The following is a 24,386-nucleotide window of genomic DNA, read 5'->3' as shown; positions in this document are numbered from 1 at the left end:
AACACTAAAAAAAAAAAAAAAAAAAAAAAAAAAAAAAAAAACCTTAAAAAAAAAAAAAAAAAAAGAGTGAGCTTCCCGGGCAAGTACAGCTTCCAGACAAGCCCCTGGTCTCTCCTCACAGTTTCCCTCCACACTGGTGACCTCAGGCTCCTCCTGGTGGGGGTTGTCCCGTCCTGGGGCCAGTCTTGCCCAGCTGCTGATCCAGGTGTTCACAGCTATGTTCACAGGCCACAGGGTTGCTGAGCCCCCCACCTCCCAGGCCTCTGCTTGGCCCCCTAAGTGTTGCCCGCATTTAGGAGCTCTTGGTGGTGTCCTGAGCATTGTGGTGACAGAAAGGGAGGGAGGGGCCAGGGTCAAGAGAAGGACACTGGATTGGGGCTCAAAGGCTCAGGTCGAGGCCCAACTCAGCCTTACTGTTGCTGTGTGATTTTGAGAAATCCCTGTCACTCTCTGGACCATTCAGCCAGAGGGACCACAGATAGAGCTCTTTCGAGCTAATCAAAACAGAGGCGACGTACTCAGGAGTCAGACGGCCCCTCGGTTTTGACTTGTGTCTATCGCCTACCGGCTGGGTAACATTAAGGAAGTCACTTAACCTCTCTGAGCCCCAATTTCCTCTTCTCAAAAACTTGAACCGTAAGCCAGGGTTGTTGAGAATACTAAGTAAAAGCAGGAAGCACAGTGCTTGACCCACACTAGGAGCTCACTAAACAGTAGCTGTTCCGATTGGTTCACTTTTAAAAATAATTCTTTATAAAAAGAATGCCAGGAGCGCCGGGGTGGCTCCGTCGGTTAAGTGTCCGACTCTTGATTTCAGCTCAGGTCATGATTTCAGGGTTCATGAGATCGAGCCCCGCATCAGGCTCTGCGCTGACTGTGCTGAACCTGCTTGGGATTCTCTCTCCCTCTCTCTCTGCCCCTCCACTGCTTGCATATGCTCTCTCTCTCTCTCTCTCAAAAATAAATAAACTTAAAAAAAAAAAGCAACAACCCATGCACACCAGTCTGGCTTAGTTGATAGAGCATGCGACTCTTGATTTGGGGGTCGTGAGTTTGAGCCCCACATTGGGTGTAGAGTTTACCTAAAAATAAACAAACAAGTAAGATAAAACGAACGCCATACTTCAGTGAATCTAAGACATCACCAATTGTAACATGCACCCTTACGTATGCACCATCAAGAAACGAAAAACACTGCCAATTACAGCTGTCAGGTGCACCATTGATTTTAAGAAGACAGATCTTCATTTTAAAGACGTTAAAATGTTGGGGCGCCTGGGTGGCTCAGTCGGTTGAGCGTCCGACTTCAGCTCAGGTCACGATCTCACGGACCGTGAGTTCGAGCCCTGCGTCGGGCTCTGGGCTGATGGCTCAGAGCCTGGAGCCTGCTTCCAGTTCTGTGTCTCCCTCTCTCTCTGCCCCTCCCCCGTTCATGCTCTGTCTCTGTCTCAAAAATAAATAAACGTTAAAAAAAAAATAAAATAAAGACGTTAAAATGTAAATAAATGGGCATCTCGGACTCGGTGAAACACAGCATGTGCACAGAAAGCAAAATCAGCACGTGCTGAAGGGGGATAACAAGACACGGCGGTTTCCTGTCTGCCCCTCCCTGTCCCCCCGCCCCATCTCCCCAAATGCAACCGCTGTTGCTGGTTTTTTCTAGCACTTACACCTCTCTTCTTTCCAAGTAATAAGCACTTACGGCTATCTTTTGATACATTCATTTTAGCCATCATCTACTCTCTACCCCGTCTCCCTGTCTCCCCTATACTACCTGCCTACTACCTGTTAGGACAAAGGACTTCGCGCTCCTGCATCACCCCCATTTCCACACACCCCCCCCCCCCATCATCCACTGTGGAAGCAGTGTTGCAGTTTGGGGTTAAACCACTCATCACGCTTCAGATCTATGCACTTTTTTACACAACTCACTGGATAGATTTAGTTTTGGCCTGTTGTGAATAATGCTGCCATGAACACTCCGGAACAAGCATTTGGGCAGACATATGTTTTCATTCCTTTCAGGTCAATACCCAAGAGTGGGTTGCCTGGGTGTGCAGGAAGGGTAGATTTCATTTTATAAGAACTGCAAGATTGTTTTCTAAAGTGGTGTTCCCAATTTTACTTTTTTTGTTGTGTTTTTTTTTTAAGAGAGAGAGAGTGCGAGTCGGGGAGAGGGCAGCAGGAGAAGAGAGAGAATCTTAAGCAGCCTCCGCCGCTCAGCACAGAGCCTGACGCTGGGCTCGACCCCATGACTCTGGGATCATGACCTGAGCCGAAATCAAGAGTGAGCTCAACTAACTGAGCCCCCCGCCCCCTGCCCTGTTCGCATTTCCACCAGCAGGATGTGAGAGACCCAGTTGATCCACACCCACCAACACTTGGAATTATCCGTCTTTTTAAGTGTAGCCAACCCAGTGGGCAGGTGGAGGCTCTCGATGCGGTTTTAATTTGCACTTCCCTTATGACTAACAATGTTAAACGTCTTCGTATGGGCTTATTGGCCATTTGTACATCTTCTTTTGTGAAGTAACTGTTCAGATATTTTGCCCATTTTTAGGTTGCGCTGTTTGTCTTATTATTGAGTTGTAGGCATTGTTTGTATACTCTGGATACAAGTCCTCTGTCAGAGATGCGTATCGTAAGTATTTTTCTCCCAGTCTGTGTCTTGCCTGCTCATTCTCTTAACGACGACTTTTGACGAGCCAGAGTTTTACATTTTGGTAGATTCTACTTTATCAAGTTTTCACAGTTTGTGCTGTCTGTGGCTTTTCCGAGAAATCAATGGCTTAAAAAAAAAAAATCTCTTTACTTAAGTGGCCTTAGTAGGGAGACAAATTTAGGCATGTATGATTGATCCATCATTGTGCCAAAGAACAGGTCTTAGCTTCTTTCTTTGGTGGGAAGTTCACTCCTGTCTTGCCTTTTGTGTCCCCTTCCATCACAGGACGTCAGATGGTCACAGTTGAAGGAGCAAGCAGACCCAGCTTTCACTCCTGGCTCCCACCACTCACAGTTCTGTAGTCTTGGGAAAGTCATTGAATCTCTTCCCCCAATCCAGGGAGAAGGGAAGCTTTCTGACCTGAGTGGGAGGTGGCAAGGTCAAGTAGGGAGAGGGCTGTCCCAGGGCTTTGGCAGGTAAGCCAGTGGCAGCCGGTGGATGTCTTTGAGCCACTGCAGACCTTTACTGTCAGGGGTCAGGTCTGGCAGGCTCTCACACCCTCACTGCATGGGAGGGAGACTGAGGCCAGAAAGGAAAGGGGAACCAAAATCACACAGCTTGTGCAGACAAGGCAGGGCTCCCCATTTCTGTTCCTAAGCTCTCTCCACACCGCGAGCTGCCTCTGGGCTAGATGGGCTGGTAGAATTGGCTATGTCCTCTCCCTGGGGTGGCAAGAGAGCCTACTCCTTGCCTGAACAGGACACTCCTGAGGCCTTCAGGCTAGAACTCTCTGGGCTATACCCAGAGCTGCGCCTGATTGCGGTTCTCTAGCGTCACCTACAGGACAGATGGATAACGACACACCGCCCGGCTTCTCCGACCCCAGATTCCTCAAACTTCGGACTCGGAAGGCGCCTGGGAACCGAGCGCCCCCTGTGGCCACCCAGGGCTCTGTGCCCTCCTCCGGTCTCTGCTGGAGTTGCCCCACAGTCCCGTCAAGGTAGGAGCTTGCAGTATTGAATCAAATCTAAGACGGCCTCAGTTGAAAGACGCAGCATTTGTTTTTGTGCCACTAAAAAGGAAAAAAGCACTACCAAGTAAAATATGACACAGCACTCATCACTTAGAAATGTCATTTCTATTTACTGAAGGTGCTCTTTTAGAGTTTTTTTTTTTATCATATCACTATTGCGCATGCCTATGATCAAAATAATTTAGTGAAGATATTCCTGAAACTTCTGCACATGTAGCGTCTAACTTTTCTGCTTCACTTTTTCCTTCAGGGTCACTGAGGTCTGTGTCGTTCCAGACAACACTGTCCTGTGTCATTAAGAGCGTGGGTGACACAGATTTTCTTCCGAGCATGTCATTCTTGTCTCGAGATGTCCTTCCAAGCTACAGTTTTGTTCCATAGGCATTGACAAATATGTCATGGGTGCTACTGTTAACTGCACTTGTGAAATACGTTCTGATTTCAGAGATGTTTATTTTATTTTGAATTTGTAATGCTTATTTTTGAGAGAGAGACAGAGCACGAGCGGGGGAGGTTGCAGAGAGAGAGGGAGACACAGAATCCCAAGCAGGCTCCAGGCTCTGAGCTGTCAGCACCGAGCCCGACGCGGGGCTCGAACCCATGAACCATGAGATCATGACCTGAGCCGAGGTCGGATGCTTAACCGACCGAGCCACCCAGGTGCCCCTCAGAGATGTTTAAATGCGGAGGGACACGCATCTTAGAAGGCATGAAGAATGGTGTCAGCACGAGTTCAACAAAATTACTGGGGTGCCTGTAATTTTGTCAGGCCTGTGCAAGGGGCCCAAACAAGACTGTCCCATTTTTGTTCTCAGGGAGCTCACAATGCCCCTGGGAGACAGACATCAGACAAATAATCACGCAGAGATAACTACTTACTGGCCACAGTTGTGCTATGAGAAGGAGAAGCAGTAGGCGTGACTGAGTCTGGGGTCGGGGAGGGCTTCCCCGAGGAAGTGGCATCTGAGCTCTGATAAATGAACAGGACCTAGGTAGGGAGAGAGCCAAAGGCATGCAAGGCAGAGGCAACAGCATGTGTAAAGGCCCTGGGGTCAGGAGGCGGAGTTTAGGGGCTCCAGTGTGGCTGGAGTGTGATGAATGAGAGTGAGAGTAGCGGGAACTAGAGCTGAGAGGTGGGAAGGGACAGATCACGAGGGCCTTTTCCCAAAGCACAATGGGAAGCCATTGCAGGACTTTAAGTCGAGATGGAAACTGAGGTACAAAGGGGTTGAGCAACATGCCAAGTCACAGAAAGCACTGGAGACAGAAGTGGAATTCAGGTCTGGCTGGTTCTAGCACTCACGATTTCACTCCTTGCTGGAGGGGACAGAGGGGACTATCTCATCCACCTCCACGCTGTCCAGCTGAGGAGACTGTCGCCTAGGAAAGGGAACAGGCTGGCCCTAAGTGGCACAGTAGAACAGGGACTAATCTAGAACTCAGACCTCCAGGCTCCCAGCTCCCTTCTCGCACCCAGCTGGAGCAGTCCTGGCCCAGCCTTCGACAAAGCCCCACCCCACCCCCCAATCCCGGGGACGCTATTGACGTGTGGAGGGCAAAGGGCTGTCGCTTCTTAGGCCCCGGGTAGCTGTGTCAGCCAGGTGTCCCTGTTTCCCAATTTGCACTAGTGGTTGGTTAAAACCTGAATCCTGGAGGCTTCCAAGGTCACGCCAGGCTCACATGTGGACCCAGACTCTTGAGGTAATTGGGTGAGACCTGCACTGCACTTTCCTCTGGCCACCCTGCCAGCGAGGGTCAAATTCCAGTCCCACTGACCTCCCAGTCCCCCTGAGCCTTCCACCTAGGCTTGAAAGCAAAAGTGCTCCGAGCACATAGGGACACAGTACCAAGAAATGGGGCCAACCGGCCAGGCATGTCTGTAGCCCCACTTGTCAGCACAATCCCCGGACTGAAGATCCTGGGACACACAACTTACTGTTTTTGTTTATTTGTTCCGGAAGAACATGTCTAGAACTGAACTTGCTGTGTCAAAGAAACCTGCAGTTAAAGATTTTTGATGATGGGGCGCCTGGGTGGCTTGGTCAGTTAAGCGTCTGACTTCGGCTCAGGTCATGATCTCACGGTCCGTGAGTTCGAGCCCCGCGTCGGGCTCTGTGCTAACAGCTCAGAGCCTGGAGCCTGTTTCAGATTCTGTGTCTCCCTCTCTCTCTGCCCCTCCCCTGCTCATGCTCTGTCTCTCTCTGTCTCAAAAATAAATAAACGTTAAAGATTTTTGATGAACTATCAGCAAATAGTCCTCCCAGGATTTTGCACCAATTACCACTCCTTGTAAAGGAGAATAAAGGGTGTTCCCCCATTGTCTGTCACCAGTAATGCCTGAGAGCTCTCTTTTCGTAATTTTTGCTACTTGGATAGTCCAGCCCCTCTCGTTAATGTTTGAATTTGCACTGTTTGTCATCGAGGAGGGGTTCTCAGACTTCATGTGTATCAAAGTAATCTACATACAGCCTTTGTCACAAAACCGAGAAGGCGTGCACACACTGGGGGAAAAATATTTGCAAAAGTAAGAGTTAGCAAAGGACTTGTATCTGATGTCTAAAGAACTCTAAACACTTATTAATAAGACTATTGAAATAGAATAGACACCCCATCAAGAAAATCTACAGACGGCAAGCAACCACACCATTCGTCTTAGAGAAATACAAATTCAAACCATAGCGAGGTGCCGCTTCACACCTACTAGAATGGTCAAAATTTAAACACCACCAAACGTTGATAAGAATAGGGAGCCCCTGGAACTGTCGTACAAAGTTGGTGGGAAAAGGTAAAACAATGCATTCACTTTGAAAAACAGTTTGGCAGCTTCTTAAAATATTAAACATACACCAACCGTAGGATCCAGCCATTCCACTCCTAGGTATTTCGGCTTAAAGTTTTTTAATGTTTATTTATTTGTGTGTGTGTGTGAGAGAGAGACAGACAGAGCGCAAGTGGGGGGAGGGGCAGAGAGAGAGAGAGGGAGACAGAATCCAAAGCAGGCTCCAGGCTCTGAGCTATCAGCACAGAGCCCGACGCGGGGCTGGAACCCACGTACCGTGAGATCACGACCTGAGCTGAAGTTGGACCTTAACCGACTGAGCCACCCAGGCGCCCCATTCCCCTCCTAGGTATTTATCCCAGGGAACAAAAGCATTTGTACCTACAGAGTTGTACAGAAGGGTTCACAGCAGTTTTATTTGTGATAGTTAAATATTGGAAACTCAAGTGTCCATTAGTATATGATTAGATAAATCAATTATAGCATATCCTCCTCCGCAATAAGAGTGAGCTATTGATAAACGCATCAACATGCACGTACCTCAAAATACTTAGGCTGAGTGAAAAAAGCCAGACAAAGGAAATGTACAGGCCGCATGATTTCATTTAGGTAAAACTCTGGAAAATGCACACTATCTATAGTGACAGAAAGCAGACCAGTGGTTGCTTGGGGAAGCAGTGGAAGGCAGCGGGGAAGAAGGGAGGATTATAAAGAGTTCCCAAGAAACTTGGTGGTGATGGAGATTTTCATGGCAGTTCTCATTGTCTTAATTGTGGTGATGGTTTTACAGATATACATACATACTCATTAAATTGTTAAGGGCGCCTGGCTGGCTCAGCGGGAAGAGCATGCAACACTTGATCTTGGGGTCCTGAGTTTGAGCCCCAAGTTGGGTACATGTAGAGATTACTAAAAAAAAATTAATTAAATTTTAAAAATTGTTAAACATATGGAGTTTACTGTATGCCAGTTATACCTAAAAAAACTGTAAAATAGAGAGAGAGAATTGGGCCCTACCAGACCTACCCAATGATCACAGCGTGCACATGTGGGGTCCAGGAATCAGTATTTTAGACAGACTCCACGTCATTTCAATGCACACCAGAGCTCCAGAAGCACTGTTGCAGCAAAATGTCTCTGCCACCTATACCCCACGTTACCAAGACCTTATCTGAAGGAAGGAATCGTTTAAGGGGGGGCCTCTTCTGTGAGCACCTACTACATATGGGGAGGGGGTGTCCTGAATCACAAAATGTTGGTCATTTTACAGATAAGGAAACCGAGATCTTCAGAAATAAACTGATTCTTAGGTAAGGGTCTCTTGGTTACAAATAACAGACATCACTCGAGTTAGTTACCCACTGCAAAAAGTGGAAGGGTCTGTAAAAACACAGGGGTCCCGCAGCCAGTGGCAAAGGGGGGGGGCTCGCGAGGCGGAAATGGGGATGAGGAACATTATGGAACCTTGGTCACTTACGTCCTGCCTCTTCTCAGTTGTTCCCTCCTTCGCCTGCCTCTGCTGAGCTGCCTTTTCCACTTCTTGGTGTGGGTTGGGGAGAGAGGTTTAAACAGCCTCCAAGACTCAGTGGGTTCCTAAACCCCAGTTCCGTGTTTGGGGGAAAGCAAACTGATTGGCTCGGTTCGGACGGGTATCGTCTCTTCATCCAATCAGCTGTGGCCAGACGGGCGGGATCACCTGGTTCGGACCGGGAGGGAGGAGAGTGGAAAGGTAGAGCTGAGGTCGACCAGTGCTCTCAAACTTGAGCCTTAAGATCACCTAGCAGCTTGTAAAACATGCTCACCCGCCCCACTCGCAGCCGACACCCTGGGATCCGTTTCCGTTGGTCGGGACGGGGGCTCAGCGATGTGCCTTAACAGCTAAAGCGCAAACTCCTCGGGTTACAGCTTGAGAAACAGCTACTCTAGGCAGATACTCCGAAGGGATTTGGACCTGGAATCTGAATCGCGAACCCTCAGGGTGGGACCCTTAGGTCTCCCAGCTACTAATGACCGACACCTGCTTAAAATGGAGGAAGCAAACCTGGAGATTTGCAGGTGCTGTGACTGGATCCTGGAGGGTAGATCATTGTTCCAGGAACTGCCGGATTGAAGTCCCGAAACCCCAACTGGAATCTTGTTCCACCTTCTGCTGAGCCTTTCCCGGATTGGTTTCGTTAATAGGTGCACTTTCTCCTTGGGGTGACCTCCTGGGGGCAGACTCTCCTAGGTTCGGGTGGGTCACGTGCTCACCCTTAACCAATCACTGCGGACAGAGGGATGCATTGCTCTCCTGGACCAATTCTGGGCCACAGTCCTACCGCGGAAGCCCGTACTGAGATCCCTCCCTCATATTGCATGGAATCAAATGGAAGAGGGTTGCGTAGTCAGGACCAAACCAGAGTGCCGCAACCAAGAAGAACCCTGGGTGCTGAGCGGGCACTAAAAACAACCCGAAGAGATCATGGGTGTCTTTTGGCCCAACCTCCCATCTGGACAGGACCCGGTTGGAGGCCTGCCTGGAAAGGATTTCTGCCAGCCTCAGCTTCCGTGGTGGTCCCCTGCAATGGCCGGTCCCCATTTGTGCTTGGTTCTTGACAGGCAGGTGGCATGTGAACGTCATTACCACAAGTCAAGGCTGACTCAGCTTCCAGCCAAGCAAAGAGCCCAACCCAGATCCTCCCAGTGAGTCAGGCCCAGCCTGGGCAAAGGAGGGGTGGCGCGGAGGGGGGTTCACCCTGGGCATCATTCCAGCTAGGATTGACAACCCTGTCATACGCATGGAGAGAAACAGGAATTTGGCACCCAGGCCTCCGGCTTACCAACCTCTGCCTACAGCTGCCTTCCTCTGGCCCTTCCCAAGGGGGATACAAGCTGGCCCCGAAGGGTGAAGTACAGAGCTCACAAGCTGATTTCTGTGGGCTGACTCTAGCCCACAGGTGTGTTTTGTTTGGCTTGCACAGAGTGTACAAATATTTAGTAGTCAGTATATGTTTAAACGGGGAGATTGCACATGAAAGCCCAGATTTCTGGCTGTTTTTGTAAAAAGGAAATATCTGGCAGGATGGGCCCACATTCCTGACTGTCAGACCTGCCTGAGGCCGAGTTCAGCCTCCATCCAGCCAACCCGATGCGGAAGCCGGCAGGGGACTTGTTAACTGAGCCAGAGGACTCTTTTTATTTTTTTTTTATTTTTTTTTTCTTCAACGTTTATTTTTTGGGACAGAGAGAGACAGAGCATGAACGGGGGAGGGGCAGAGAGAGAGGGAGACACAGAATCAGAAACAGGCTCCAGGCTCTGAGCCATCAGCCCAGAGCCTGACGCGGGGCTCGAACTCACGGACCGCGAGATCGTGACCTGGCTGAAGTCGGACGCTTAACCGACTGCGCCACCCAGGCGCCCCCAGAGGACTCTTATCTGAGTGGTTGTAGGCCTGAGTTTGTGACCCTGGGATTAGAATCCTTGGAGAACGTGCTGAGAGGGGTCCTTAGGTGAGCCCCTTCCTGCCTCTTGATGTCTTCCTATCTATTACCCGCCACGACCTAGGTCCTGCGTGGAGCCCTGGGGCTCCTCCCGGCCCGTGCACAGCCATCACATGATTCATCTGCTTCGTTTTCCTCACTTAATCTTCTCATTATCTCCCCCCCACCCCCCACCCCGCAGGCAGGGGTTGCACAGGAGGAGAAACCCCACAGCCAGGTGGTGTGATGGGATCTGCCCAAGGTCACAGCACTCAGGTGGGGTGTGTCCTCTCAGGGCAGAGCTCCTGATGCACCTGTCACAAGACCGGGGTCCAAGCCACAGCTCCAGAAGGCTGATTCACGCTCACATGCTCACGGGAGATTGACTCACAAAGAGGAGGCTGTGTAGCCAGGCACACCTGGGGTGGACTCCCAACTCTACCACTTACAAATTGCATGCCATCAGGTGAGTCTTGCTTTAGTCTCTTTATCCGTCAAATGCAAAACATCTCATGGGAAATGCTGCCACTGTTCAATTCACTTGACGCTTGCAATAAAAAGTCTGTCAAATACCTGCTGGTGAGCTGCCCCACGTGCTTGAAAAGTAGCTATGAAGAAGAGTGATGTTCTGACTCTTGGTTTTGGCTCAGGTCATGATCTCATGGGTCGTGAGTTTGAGCCCCTCAATCAAGCTCTCTGCTGACGGTGTGAAGGGATTCTCTTTCTCTCCTTGGGATTCTCTTTCTCTCCTCTCTCTGCCCTCCCATGTCTCTCTCTATCTCTCTCACTCAAAATAAACAAATAAACTTAAAAAAAAAAACTGATGCTGTTGCCATAGGGCAGTTGTTCTTAACTGGAGGGAATTTTGCACAGGGTGGGGGGCAATTTAGCAATGTCTGGACACAGTTCTGACTGTCACCACCGGATGGGATGTGCTACTGGCATCTAGTGTGCACAGGTCAGGATCCCACTAAACAGCCTACAGCACATAGGCTGGCCCCCTATATTCCTTGGACTGAGGAATGATCCAGTCCAAGAAAACAATCATGCTGGGCACCTGGGTGGCTCAGTAGTGAAGCATCTGATTTCGGCTCAGGTCACGATCTCTTGGTTTGAGAGTTCGAGTCCCACTTCGGGTGAACTCGTGCCCCGCTTTGGGTAAACATGAGCCCTTCAAAGGGTGAGCATGAGCTCTGCTTCGGGTGAGCCCTGCTTCTCTCTCTCTCTTCTCTGCCCCTCGTGGGATTCTCTCCCTCTCTTCTCTCCATCACTTGCACCCTTCCTCTCTCTCAAAAATAAAAAATAAAACAACAACAAAAAACAACAAAACAAAAAAACCATGTTGAGGTTGAGAAATCCTTCTACAGCAGGGCCCAGACATTTAAACATGCTATTGCATTACAATGCGATAAATAGGTGAGAAAGAAAGCACAGGGTGTGACTCAAGAAGACTCCCTGGAGGAAGTGACACCCAACCCGGATGTGAAGGATGAATAGAAATTAGGAAAGTGATGAGGAAGAAAGTTGTTCTGATTAAGAGGAATAGCAAAGGTAAAGGTCTGGAGGGTAGAAAGAGCCTGACATTTTTAAGGAAGTAAACTTAATTTTTCCTTCCGGTTTTATTGAGATACAATCAATGGACAAATGTGAGAAATAAGCCCGCTGACCCAATCAAAGGAGGGACGCGGAGACTCGGAGCACAGTGAAGCGAAGCTTTACTCAGCGTTCTCGCAAGAGCTGGTGTCTGATGGACAGACACTCCAGGAGGCAACAGCAGACAATTTATCTCCTAGCATGAAGTCCCTCCCCTGGTTCCTCATTGGCTGAGTACTACAGAGGCAAGTCCCTCCCCTGGTTCCTCATTGGCTGAGTACTGCAGAGGTCACAGCCTTACCTGGGTGTCGTCTATGCCCGTGTAAGGCAAAAAGCAGTCTGACTGGAACAAATGTACATTCCTTGAGGTGACACAGGAAGAACTGAAGTCCTTAGGCGCACGCTTATTGCAAAGCCCATGAAACATAAGCCCCCAAAGTGGAAAGGGGAAGAACCAGGAAGTAAAGCATCTAAGGGTTTGGGATTCCATTGTGCAGCGGGGAGGGGTTCGTACATATTTCCAGTATGTTGTAATCCTATTGTTAACCAGACAGCACAGCTTTTCTTTGGTATTTCTAACAATGAGCCGCTTACTTCTCACAATAAGTAAACTTTCACGGTGGCTGGAATGAAGTACAAGACGGGAGGCAGCATCAGACCGTGAAAGGCCCCTGTAGGTCACATGCAGGAGCTTATACTTCAGCCTGAGAGTTAAGGGAAGTCCTTGAAAGAATAGAACAGGGAGTGGCCTGGTTTGGTTTGCTTCTGAAGACTCTGGAAGGGTGTGGAAGCAGGGAGGCTGCTGTGGGTAACCCAGGTGAGAGAGAGACAGGTGGATAGATTTGAGGGTTAGAAGCGGCCTTAACAACTGGAGGATGTGAGGGGCGAGGCCACGGGAGGAAACAAGGATGTCACCTGAGCTTCTAGCTCGGGCAGCTGGGGAGTAAGGGTGCCATTCTCAGAGCTGGGCTAAGCCAGGAACAAAGTGGACAAGGCTGCTGAAACCGAGTGGCTCCCAGTGAGGGGACTGTTGGAAAACAAGAGAGTCCATGTGGACTAGAGTTAGGGAGAATGGTGTGGGGAGCCATGGGGGTGCACAGCAGTGGGGGAGCCTACCCAGGAAGTGATATCCAGGCTGAGCCCCAAGGGCCACCCAGGAGTTGGCCAAGGGAGAGGTGGGGCACAGAAGGTTGATGGCCCAGAGTTGACAGAGAACCAACACATTCCAGCCATGCCAACTTCAGCTCATCTTCTATTTATTTATTTATTCATTCATTCAGACAGACGGGGGGGGGGGAGAGGCAGAGAGAGAAGGGGACAGAGGATGCAAAGCGGGCTCTGTGCTGACAGCAGAGAGCCGGATACGGGGCTCAAACCCCGAGCCGTGAGATATGACCTTAACTGAAGTCGGGTGCCTAACCGACTGAGCCACCCAGGCTCCCCTCATCTTCTCTAATTAAAAGAGTGGGTTTGTCTCTGCCTGTTCCTCTCCGTAAGCACCTTGCCACTCTCTCCAGCCCTGACCAATTGTCTGGAATTTCCCCAGGGGTCAGGAAGTCTTTTTCAGGGAGATCTCCGAGCAGGTCTGCACAGATGGGCCCCTTTCTAATGTGCAAAGACTTCCACAGTAGAAGGAGCCAAAGTACACCCTCCCCCCCACCCCCGCCCCACCGCACTGCCACCTGCCAAGGGTTTTTGCTTCTAATCTCTTGGCTCAAAGCTACAGGAAATTGAAAATAGGTTCAATAGGGTCTCTTTCAAAATCTGGGGAGCTCCCTTCCCTCCTGACGGGTAGAATGCTGGAATGTGGAGGAGAGGCTGTCTTTCATGGGTCAGGAGTCCTGACCCCCATTTATAATAAAAGCAGCAAGTTAGCTTGATTCCAGAGATGGCCTCCATCCGTTCCTCCCCTCCCTGTCTGCGAGAGCCGCAGCTCCATCAAGAGGCGGAGTCTCTTCCTTCATCCCCTTGAATCGGGGCTACCAGGTGACTGCATGACCAAGAGAAAAAGTGAAGTGTTGCTGTGCCAGATGGGAATCTAATCTTTCAGAGGACAGGCAGCTTCCGGTTCTCGTTTTTGGAACCCCAGCCACCATGCTGTGAGGGAGCCCAAGCAGCTACGTGGAGAAGCCCATGGAGAGGATGGAGTTCCCAGCCCACGTCCATCATCAACTTGTGAGACATGTGCGTGAGCCCTCTTGGAAGTGGAGGGTGCCCCAGCAGACACTGAGAGAGACAAGCTGTTCCCTCTGAGCCCTGCTCATACTGCAAAATCACAAACAAATAAATGCTTGTTGTTTTATGCTCAAACCACTTTTGACAAAGCTCCCATTGTGATCTCAAGACTCACTAGCTACCCCTTTGGAGTATCAAGTCACTGCAATAATGATGAAAGCAGCCAGTATTTATTGAGCACACGTCACATCCTAGGCACACGCTAAGTGTTACGTACCTGATCTCATGAGATGGGTTAAGCACTTACAGTGCTTAGGACAGTGTCTGCACATGGTAAGTGCTCAATAAACAGTAGCTATTTGGGGCACCTGGTGGCTCAGTCGGTTAAGTGTCCAACTCTTGATTTCGGTTCAGGTCATGATCTCACGGTGCTGACAGCGGGGAGCCTGCTTGGGATTCTGTGTCCCCCTCTCTCTCTGCCCTTCCCCCGCTTATGCTAGCTCTCTCAAAAATAAGTAAATAAAGAAATAAACTTAAAAATTTCAACAGAAAATAAATAGTAGCCATTTCCATTGAATAACACCGCATAATAGCCCCAGCACGTGGGGACTGTAATTCATCATCCCCGCTTTAGAACTGAGAAAACTGAGGTCCGGCAAAGTTAAGAGACACAGTGAGTAAATAGTGGAACCCAGCTCAAGCCCAAACCTGCCTGAGCCCAGGGGCTTTTTTCTGGCCCCTTGGTCCTGCTGAGCAAACTACAGGTCACAAAGGACACCTTTCTGAAAGATTGCCATCAAAATGGTTTAAAACGCAAAAGGTCTCCACCCCTTGAACCAGTAAGTTTCAGTGGGTTGGATGATCTCCCACATTTCAGGAAGTACTCCAAAACAGTCACCCCCAATGTAAGTGACAGTTCTCCAGTAGCAGCATCAAGGTGAGGTGGGTTTAATTCTGTTAAACCACCCCTTTCCCTCTTAATATGAACGTCCAAAGCCTGCAGAGAATTAGAGAGGTCACCGTGTTTCTCTTTCAAGTGCCAAGAACAATTTAGCACATCGTGCCTCCTAGGCCTCCTAATTTGACCTAGAGACTTCTCAAGGTTAGGCTCAAATGGTCTCTAGGTGATTTCACATCTGACTGGCAGCAAGATTAGCATGGTTAAGAACAAGAGTTAAGAGCATAGGCCACTCCAGAGAATCAGGTAGCTGTGTGATTTTAAGCAAATGGCTTAAACTCTCTGATCCTCAGTGTCCTCATCTGCGAACTGAGAACAGTATTATTACCTAATTCGTGGGGCTATTGCAAGGAGCCAATGAGGTAATGCCTGGACAGAGCAGGGGCTTGGTTAATTCTGTTTTTATTATTACTAACTACGGGAGAGAGTGATAACTACATCCAAGAAGGCTGGGCTCCCTCCAGAATTAAGGCCACTCTTAAGTGAGAATATGTGCTAGGCAGGACTTCTCAACTGTCAGCAGCAACTCCTGAGAACCACCCTCACTGAAGCGTGCTCCATGATTCCATGATCTGTGATTCCAGCTGAGATTAAGTCTTCTAGCAAAGTTCATCTGTAACCTTCAGGAAATACCAGAATCGCCCAGAGAGCTTGTTTACAAAGCAGATTCTTAGAGTTCTCCTTCCAGGAGTCTCTTTTAGGTTTTACGTGGGGTCGGGTTTGGGATATGTTTACCCAAGTAATTCTCATCCAGAGTCTGAAACATTGCCCTAAACCAAGGATAGGCAGACTTTTCCATAAAGGAGAGTAAATACTTTCGGCTTTGTGGGCCAGATGTCTCCGTCACAACTGCTCCGCTCTGCCCTTGTAGCACAAAACCTGCCACAGACATTAAGTAAATGAAGAGTTGTGGCTGTGTCCAATAAAACTTTATTTACAAAGACAGGTGGTGGGCCAGATATGACCTCTGGGCCATACTGTGCCAGCCCCTGCTCTCTGCCAGCCCATATCTCTTCCACCTGTAACCAATAAAGACACGGATATGTGTAAAAAAAAAGTGATACATTTTTTTTTAATTTAAAATTATGACCTGGAAAGAAGCAGTCAGTTTCAGTGATCCAGGATTCCTCCTTATACCCAATTGGAACAGATCCAATATTGGCTCAGGTTGCCAACCCCAGAGAAAAACCAAACCAAGTGGCAAGTCCTCAGGAAGTCTCCACAGCTTCCCGGCCAGGGCTGTCGGGCTCCATGGAGGGAGCGTGTCAGGCTCCATGGAGGGAGCGTGCCGGGCTGCCAGGGGCTGCTGCTTTCCAGCCCGTGGGGCTTTCTTTCCGCCATTCACCCCCTCACCAGCCTGATTCCTCTCCATTGCTCTGTAGCCGACGCTGCACCCGTGGGGGGCGGACCTTACTGTACTGCGGTCACCTCCCGACCATCTCTGGGAGCATCTTCCGGTGATTGCAACCGCAGAGCAAGCAATTCCAAACGTACGTGCCCAGAAGCGAAGCACCTCCATGGTTTAGCTGAGATCCGGAGCCTCGAGTTGCAGCCGTTGGTCACGCGTGGCCAAGGCACCGGCAGCAAAATGGCAATCCCCGGGAATGATCTGGGGAGATGCGAGCGTCTCGGTGATCGATGGCGATTCTGAAAATGAAAGAGACAAATGCCATCTGGGTAAACTCCCTACAGAAGGTGACAGAGCGTCAAGACGGAACAGGGAACACTACCTCCTTCCGCACTCCGAGGTCGGTCTGCTCTTCCCCGAGCACAGAAGTCAAAGGTCCCGCGTCTTAGGTCAGCTCTGGCTCTCCCATCTCAGACACTCGGGGCCAATCAGGCCTTCAGATTTGCCCAGCCAGGCAGTGGGAGTCCCGCAGGAACACGAGGCGCTGAACAATGGGACAGGGAGTCCGGGGCGTGATGCTGAGGAGGCTTTTTCCCACAGTGAGTTTCGGAATCGTGGAGTCAGTAGAGAGGAAAGGAGGAAGGGTGTGGCCAGAGCTGCCCCCCGCCCTTTCCCAGAAGGGGTCCGTGGTACAGAATAAAGACAACTGGCTTGAAGCAAGCCTTCTGGAAGAAGCCAACTGGTCACCTCAGATTCACTGCAGGGGCGGGTGGGGGGGAGGGGGGGAACAACACGATTCCACGCGGGGCTGTTTTCTCTCGAATTTACAGCACCTAAAGCCTGATGCCCGACCTGAGTCAAGAGCTGTCAGGACAAACCACTAAAGGGCTGCCCAGGGATGCAGTGGAGGACAAGACGGTGGCCAAGCTGTCCCCACCGCACCCAGCATCCCTGAGCCCAGCGGGCCCCATCCTGGGTGTAATGCAGAGGCAGCTCAGGGTATATACCAAGGGGGCCCCTGTCAGGCCCGGGCTGGGGTGGGGGGTGGGGAGAGCACAGATTGACTAGAATCCCCTGAGAACTGAGGCACAGTGCAGAGGAGAAAAGGGTGGAGTTTCCTCTTCAGGCCTAGTCACTCTGCCTCCCTAGGGAGGAAGAAGGTATTGTGTCACTGCCAGCACCACTGACATCTTATTCCAAACGATGACACTGGGTTGGGTTGGGGGGGTGGGGGGAGGGGGGAGAATTTCAGCACAGACCCCGGCTGGGAGACGGCCCCCAGTGAGAACCTCCCTTACAGTTGTCCTAGACAGGGTCTGGGTCATGTCCCAAGCCCTGGCTCATGACAAGGTGTGGAGCCTCACCAGCGCCCACCGCCCACCTAACCAATCTTCAGGCTGTCAGCCAGGCAGCTCAAGTGGTGAGGGTAAGAGAGTGCGGGTCCCAGGAGCCCAACAAGTTCTTCTCGGTCTTCCTCACTCCAACGAAACTTCGGACCCCTAACAGTCTATCAAAGAGAGAGCTGTCCACGTGGCCAGTCACAGAACCCACGTACAAGACCACAGTGACGTCATCCAAACAGAGCAGAAGGCTGGCGCCACCCCGTCCTCATTGGATGATGCTGTCGGGCTGCCCGTTCTGGGCCACCTGTCCAGGGTCAGAGGCGGGAGTGGGGTTGGGCGTGTTGCTCTGCAGGTAGCGGCGGAAATCTTTGATCATGGGCCGGAGGACCTGGATGAGGACACTCAGCGCTGCCTGGGTGCCCTCCATGGCCTGGGCCTGGCGCTCCTGGGCGCAGGCCTGGACCTCCTGGGAGCGGCGGATCATCTGCAGTAGGTCGTTCTGCTGCTCCAGGTGCTGGGCGATCTCCTTCACGTGCAGATTGGTAACTCGCTGCTCCTGGATCAGCTTGGCGGAGTTGAGGGCGATGCGGCTCTTGAGCGCCTGGGGTTTGACCGAGGTATCAGCGTGCTGAGCCATCATCTCCACGGGGGCCTCGGCGGGCAGGGGTGGGGGCGCCTCAGCGGTACAGTACTCCACCACTCCCTCCTCCAGCGTATGATAGGTGGTCTCCGTGGGGACTGTGGGGGAAGAAAGAGCAAAGGCAGTGGCAGGTCACCTGCTGGAAAGAATGAAGCTGGCCACACAGGGCAGGGAGGAGGCCGTTAAGCCCTATTCTGGGGGAATTCAGGTCCTTTGGCTTTAGAGCTCTTCTTGCATAAATCTAGAATCTAAAGCGTTTAGAATCTACTTGGTAACCACAGGACCAGTCCCAGATCAGCAAAAGCAAAGATGCTGATTAACAATGCTGGTGCACAGAGCGCCTACTATGTGCCAGGCACCGTGCTAAGCCCTTTGCACGCGTTAGCTCGACGAATCCTCAGAATGACACAGAGAGGCAGGCACTGTCGTGTTCCGTTTTGGAGATGGGGAAACAGACTCAAAAACGTGGAGTACTCGCTCAAGGTTACACAGTTTATTCAACAGGCCCAGGAAGCAAGCCCAGGTCTCCCTAACACCGGAGTCCAACTTGCTCAGAACCACCGCACTGGGATGCCTCCAGCCGATAAAGGCAGGGCCACATGCTCTCCAGTGCCAGCGCTCAGCAGCCATCTTGGGTGGGACTCTGCTTGAAGCGTTTGCAGCCACACTCGCCTTATCTCCCTCCTTCTTTTATGGCCAAGCAGTTGCTGAAGTGCCCAATAAATGCCTCCTGTCTCCTTGGCCAAGGGAATACCTAGAGGTCCTTCCTGTTCTAGAGGAGCAACTGCTTTAGACTAGTGTTCGATCCTCTTTCCCACCTTGCTATCCTTAGAAAATATGGCTGCAGGGGGGATGGCACTCACACATACACCCAATTCCCCAGAGCCCCACTGAGGATCACTGACTGATACAGGCCAATAGCCCAGCACAAACAAGCAGTTCACGGTCACTGGTACAAACCCTTATCTGAACTGAAAAATCCAACCAAACCATCGTCATTCATAGCTGAGAACCTTTGAAGGAATTCTGGGTGGGTTGTTTGGGCCTCCACGCCTGTGGGAAAGGTCAATTTCTCTATCCTTCAGTGCCAACATCAGCTCTGGGTCCCCACCCCGATCAGGAAGCCCCTTCCTTCTGAGTCCTTAGGTTCTCCTGACTGACACTACGGTTATTCATGTGTGTCTTATCTGTCCTACTAGAATATAGCTGGCCTATATTTTAAACACCTTGGGAATCCAAATCCCGGTGCCAAGCACAATGTTTGACATGGAGTAAGTGCTGGTGTTTGAGGAGTGAACGAACAGATTAACTCTAGGAACCATGAGGTTTCTGAGCAATGCCTGATGAACGTTTGCCGCACTGAAAACCCAGAACGTCTTTGTCCAGAATCGATGCCTTACTTGGGTATTATTATTCCCATCTATCTGTCCATTCGACAAATATGTCCTGACTGCCTACTATGTGCCAGGCCCTGTGATAAGTCCCGTGGGGATACAGACATGGTCTCTGTCTTCAAGGACCACAGAGTTCAGTCAGTCATGGACACGAATGATGGCAAAACAGTTGAGAGCAATCCAGCCCATCAGAAGTCCAGACTGTGTGCTGAGGAAGTCCCAAAGAGAGTAAGATCACTTCTGTCTGCGGAGCTCTTGGAAGGCCGGGTGGTCTTCCAAGACTCCCATCTGACCTTTGACCCTTGGCAGCCAACCTTCCCCGGGCTGCCCCAGCTCTGGCTGGCCCTTCCCATTTATGCACGACGGACTGGGCGGGAGAGGTCACTCACTCTGTGTCAGGGTGACCGTGGCTGCGGCTGCAGTGGCTGTGGGTCCAAGGGCCACGGGGTGGATCTCTGTGGTACTGGGCAAGCTGATGATGGTAGCCTCGCCCAGCAGGTTGCAGATGCGCTGTTGCATGGGGGTGAGCAGGACGGGGGCTACAGATGGGCCACCGCCGCCACTGCCACCACCTGTCCCAGGCCCACCGGCTCCATCCTCCTCAGTGGGCCCTGGGGCCTCGCCACCCTCCACCGCTGCCCGGACCTGGGCAACCTTGCGACGGACCTCGGTCTTGAGGTCAGACCACTTCTTCTTGACCTCAGGCAGCTCCCTGCGGCAGGTGGCCACCGCGTTGACCCTTCTTAAGATGCCGTGCCAGGCCGCACTCTTGGCAGCCAGAGGGACCCCGGCGTTGAAGTGGTTCACCAGCAGGTGCTTCTTCAGTTCCAGCTCCTCTACGATGATTTCCACCTCTCGCTCAGAGAAGTTCATCTTCCTCTTCTTGGCTGGGACGGCCATGGCCTCTCCCCACCCTCCCTTTTTAAAGAAATTATAATCCCCCCGGCCGCCCCAATTCCCCTTCTCTTCTTCCTCAACCTCGCCTCTCACCCACCCCCCTACAGGGGATAGGCCGGGCTTGCCCAAGGCCAAGCACCAGGCCTTTGGTAACCCCCCTCGCTACGCAAAGTGCGTAGGGCCCAGCCCCGACCGGCCCGGCCGCTGCCAGCCAGCTGCGTAATGGCTTCCTGAATCTGCCTCTTCCGCCGGGGCGTGCGGAGATCCGCCCACTTCCCCTTTTCCCGCCTCCCAGACCTTCTCCCGGGGAACGTGCCCTCCTGGTTGGCCGCGGCTCAGGCATCACGTCGATCACTGGTTCTTGTGATCTGTCGCTCAGCTAAAGGACACGCCTATTTGCTGGAATTGGCCTGATCATTGGTCTGTCGCTACAGAGCGCTCCGCCCACCTGCCTTTATTCACTTCCATTGGAAAATCGTTCTGTCCTTCAATCGTCAGTATTACGACTATTAAACGCCGTTAAATTCAGCTATTTTATTGGTGGTTTAGGGAGTTCGATTACCGAAACCCGGCCTCCTGAGGATACCTAGTGCTTTTGGCCTTGAGCCACTGGCCAATTAATTTTTAATTCTACTCACGGGGGCCAACTCTGCCTTGCAGCCTCAGCTCACAAGTGCTCTTCACACAAATCCTACTTCCCACCCGAGACTACGATATCTCCGTACACGACCGCTCCTCCCAGCCTTACGATTCCTCAGCCTAAACAGCGTTTCTCAATGGAAATTGGACACGGGGCCTTCCGCCTGCTAGTCACATAACTTCTGCCTATCACGGCCTGACTTCCTCTCTCTGGCCCAGTTCAGCCAATCCCCACCTCTTTCAATTTGAATCGGCCGCAGGCTGAGCAGGGATCGCCCCGCCTTCTCCATTGATCCGCGCAGTGCCCGCGGCGTGCGCGGTCCTCGGGGAGGCTCCGCCCCGCCCAGGGGGCCGTCGGGGCCTGTGACTGGCCCACGGCGCGCCTGGGGGCGTGGCCAACAAGGCGGCGCGCGGCGGGGCGGGGCTCCCGGAAGCGGCCCCTCCCGCCCCCTTGCCGGCTTCTTCCATCCCGCGCTCGCGGTCTGGGGACTCCAGCGTGTCTTCCGCGTTCTCCCCGCCGGCCAGCCGCCCCCGCCTCGCGCCCGGCGCCCCTGTCTCGCGCCCGATGGTGAGCAGTGTGTTGTGCCGCTGCGTGGCTTCCCCGCCGCCGGACGCCGCCACCGCCGCCTCGTCGTCCGCCTCGTCGCCGGCGTCCGTGGACCCGTGCGGCGGCGCCGTCTGCGGGGGCCCGGACCACCGGCTGCGCCTGTGGAGCCTCTTCCAGACCCTCGACGTCAACCGTGACGGAGGCCTGTGTGTCAACGACTTGGCCGTGGGACTGCGGCGCCTGGGACTGCACCGCACCGAGGGCGAGCTTCGGGTAGGCGGCGCGCACAGTCCGCGCGGTCTGGGAGGGGGCTTCTTCGCGCCGCAGCTCCGGGGGCTCGGGGTGACAGGTCTGGGCTGCTTGGTGACAGGCCTGAACAGCCCGGCTTCTTGAGCAGCCCCTGGGAGCGTGGCAGGTCTGGTGGACCGCCTGTTGGGCTGGGTAGAACACCCAATTTGTGCCTTGGTGGGAGTGGAGCTGCTTCTTGACCTCTGTGGGTGCTTGGGCCAGGGGAAAAGGCTCTCCGTGGGCACAGGTGGGCACCGTCTGGGGCTGTCTAGTGGGCAATAGCCCTTTTTGCTTAGGCTTTCCCCAGAGTAGAAGGCCAAGTCTCGGGAGTCGCCTTTTGTCACCCACTGACTTTCCAAGCTAAGCTTGATGCTCTCCCCTACCCCCCATGGACTATTTCATCCATCCTCCAGCGGCACCCCTCCCTTCCCTTCTCGTTTCCATGCCAGCCGTGGGCCCTGATCTGGTTCCTCTCAGAAGCGTGTGGGAGTTAGAAAAAATGGGAACTGGGGTTTGAGGCAGCTCTGTGAGGATGTGGGTGAAGACTGACAGTTCTCATTGTTTAGGCTCATCCCCATTGACGTGCTTATCCAGAAGATGGGATCGTGATCTAGAGTGAAAGAATCTGGGGGGAAAGTCTTCCTAAAAGTGAAAGTGTTGCAAACCTAGGATGTCCTTATTCCTGTTCTGGAGTGGGCTTTGGCCAAGGAGGATGGGGGGACAGAAGATGGATGGGGGGCCATAAAGAAAAGTGCTGTCCTTTCTTTGTAAGAACCTCAAGCAGAGGCTGTCCCTTCCCCTTCTGTCTCTCATGGTGTTTTCCCTGCCCAGCCTGACTTGGTAGTCTCAGGCACCTTCCCAAGTGTTTGATTCAGTGTGGCTTAACCTGATTTCCAGCCTGGACTAGAACTTCCGAGTGCTTTACCTAGTAACCTGTTTCTCTTGTGAGTTTAGTTTGTTTGGACCATTTGCACGTAAAACAATTGGAGAATCTCTCATCGCCAAGTATGAAAAAAAAGTCTGATAATACACCAGTGAATTAAATCCATTTGTTGGTTGGGTGGGTATCTGTAAGGTGTTTTTAACTCCTGCCCACAGTATATTGGATCAACATCTAAGGTATTTAACCCACTTAGGATCAGTCTAGGAAGACCAAAAGTAACACTGTGCAAGATAGAATCTTTGGGTAAGTCCAAGAGGCTTAGAGACCAGTTTAAGTTTTTTTTCTTCTTCTGAGTTTTACACAAAATGGCATTGTGAGCTAGATATTTTCCCATATATATCTGATGAATAAGTCACTTGGAAAGACAGGATGGCTAAACTCAGAGGGTCTGGGCTCAGTGAAGTGTGAGCCTATGTGAACCTTTCTGCTTTCGTGAGCCTACCCACCTGACATATGTTGCCAGGCACATCGAGGGCATCTGGCTGCAGGAGTTACTCAATATTTTTATGCCATGCTTTGTGCCACAACTGTAATTCATGATACATCTGATATTGATGCTCATCTTTTTTTTTTTTTTTTTTTTTTTGGTAGTAAATTTGTAAGGGCATATAAGGAGAAAGTGACCGTTTTTCTTTCAGGTGTTAAAAGAAAACTTTTTCAATTAACCAAAGGGAGCTTTGCCCCTTGGGGTCACATTGGCTCTAAAATCTTGGACTCTGACTTATCTCAGTTCTGTGACATGAAACAATTCCTTATTACTCTTTTGGTGTGTAGATTTAGTGTGAACTCTATTTCTACAACTCTTTCAGCTTGAGAGACACAGAATGAACCAATTTACATCCAAGTTACCGCTTACATCCAAGAGCCACTTACATCCAAGTTCATCCTGTGGCAAATGGTTGAAGTATTAGAGAACCTCCTTTTTTTGTAAATAAGTGGGCCACAGGAAGACATACTCCCTCGTGAACCCCCCCCCCCATACCACTTCCTGTCGAAATTCTATCAGTATTAGCTACATACAGAAAAGGCGGTGTTGCAGTTTTGCAGAGCTAGCAAAACCAAAAGAGAATTTGGGGGCCCTTCTGTCCGAAACGGGGCATTGGAAAACACCATATCAAATTTTGGTAGCTTCTTCACGTGACCCAGAGGGCCAGTCTGAGATGCAAGGGTTTGTGCAGGACTCCACTGTGAGTGCTTATCAGTGGGTGGTGGTGAACCCAGGCCATGTGACTACACAAAGCCTCTTGCTGGTTTACAACAGGTCAAGCCAAGTTTTCTTTAGACACGAACCAGCCGTTTTTTGGCACCTGCCTTTATTTCAGAAGAAATTGGGACAGCTGAGGGAAAATAACTTAAAGTGGAAGTGGGCAGAGAAACCCATGGCAGCCAGCCAGGGAAATCTTCTTTGTAAAGGGCATGTGAGCCAGAAGCCCGTCCTAGGACAAAAGAGGGGCAGGGCTTGTTAAAGAAAGAAAAGAGATGACGACAACACTAGTGACTTTGGGAGATGAGGCTTCAGCTGGAGCTAATTATAGATTGCCTATTTCGGCAGTTGCATGTGACCAAACACCATCTTTGTTTTAAAACAAATTTGAAACCTCGGTTAGAGCTCAGGCAGCCAATTAGAGAACGCAATCTGGGTGACATGGAAACAGTTGTCCCTTCAGCTGAGGCTTGTGGGCCCTCTT

General features: G+C 51.3%; 2 protein-coding genes and 1 long non-coding RNA gene across 4 annotated transcripts in view; 1 reads left to right on the top strand and 2 right to left on the bottom strand.

The window, feature by feature from the left end:
- The window catches only part of LOC125150990 (uncharacterized), a 29,885-nt gene extending 21,690 nt beyond the window's left edge, over window positions 1-8,195 (bottom strand). The window contains exon 1 of the long non-coding RNA XR_007146565.1: window positions 7,952-8,195. This is a non-coding gene — a long non-coding RNA (uncharacterized LOC125150990). The remainder of the gene's footprint in view (window positions 1-7,951) is intronic.
- Window positions 8,196-15,704: 7,509 nt separating this feature from the next.
- Window positions 15,705-20,321, bottom strand: NAIF1 (nuclear apoptosis inducing factor 1). Of its 2 annotated transcripts, XR_007146546.1 has the most exons (3): window positions 19,774-20,321; window positions 16,390-18,088; window positions 15,705-16,306 (listed from the first exon to the last, which is right to left on the bottom strand). XR_007146546.1 is itself a non-coding variant. In XM_047831421.1 (2 exons), exons 1-2 carry the CDS (start codon window positions 20,282-20,284, stop codon window positions 17,616-17,618), a joined length of 984 nt encoding a protein of 327 aa, XP_047687377.1. In that variant the 5' UTR covers window positions 20,285-20,321; the 3' UTR covers window positions 15,705-17,615. The 2 variants fall into 2 exon arrangements, 1 of the variants encoding a protein (XP_047687377.1); XM_047831421.1 differs by having other exon boundaries at window positions 15,705-18,088.
- Window positions 20,322-21,375: 1,054 nt separating this feature from the next.
- Window positions 21,376-24,386, top strand: part of SLC25A25 (solute carrier family 25 member 25) — a 34,885-nt gene continuing 31,874 nt past the window's right edge. The window contains exon 1 of the mRNA XM_047830655.1: window positions 21,376-21,740. Within this exon, the coding sequence (XP_047686611.1) occupies window positions 21,486-21,740 (255 nt within the window). The 5' untranslated portion in view covers window positions 21,376-21,485. The remainder of the gene's footprint in view (window positions 21,741-24,386) is intronic.

This window comes from Prionailurus viverrinus, chromosome D4 (assembly GCF_022837055.1).
Source record: "Prionailurus viverrinus isolate Anna chromosome D4, UM_Priviv_1.0, whole genome shotgun sequence".
In the NCBI taxonomy this organism is placed as follows: Eukaryota; Metazoa; Chordata; class Mammalia; order Carnivora; family Felidae; genus Prionailurus; species Prionailurus viverrinus.
Note: the sequence above shows the minus strand (reverse complement) of the source record. Positions and strands in the feature narration are given on the sequence as shown.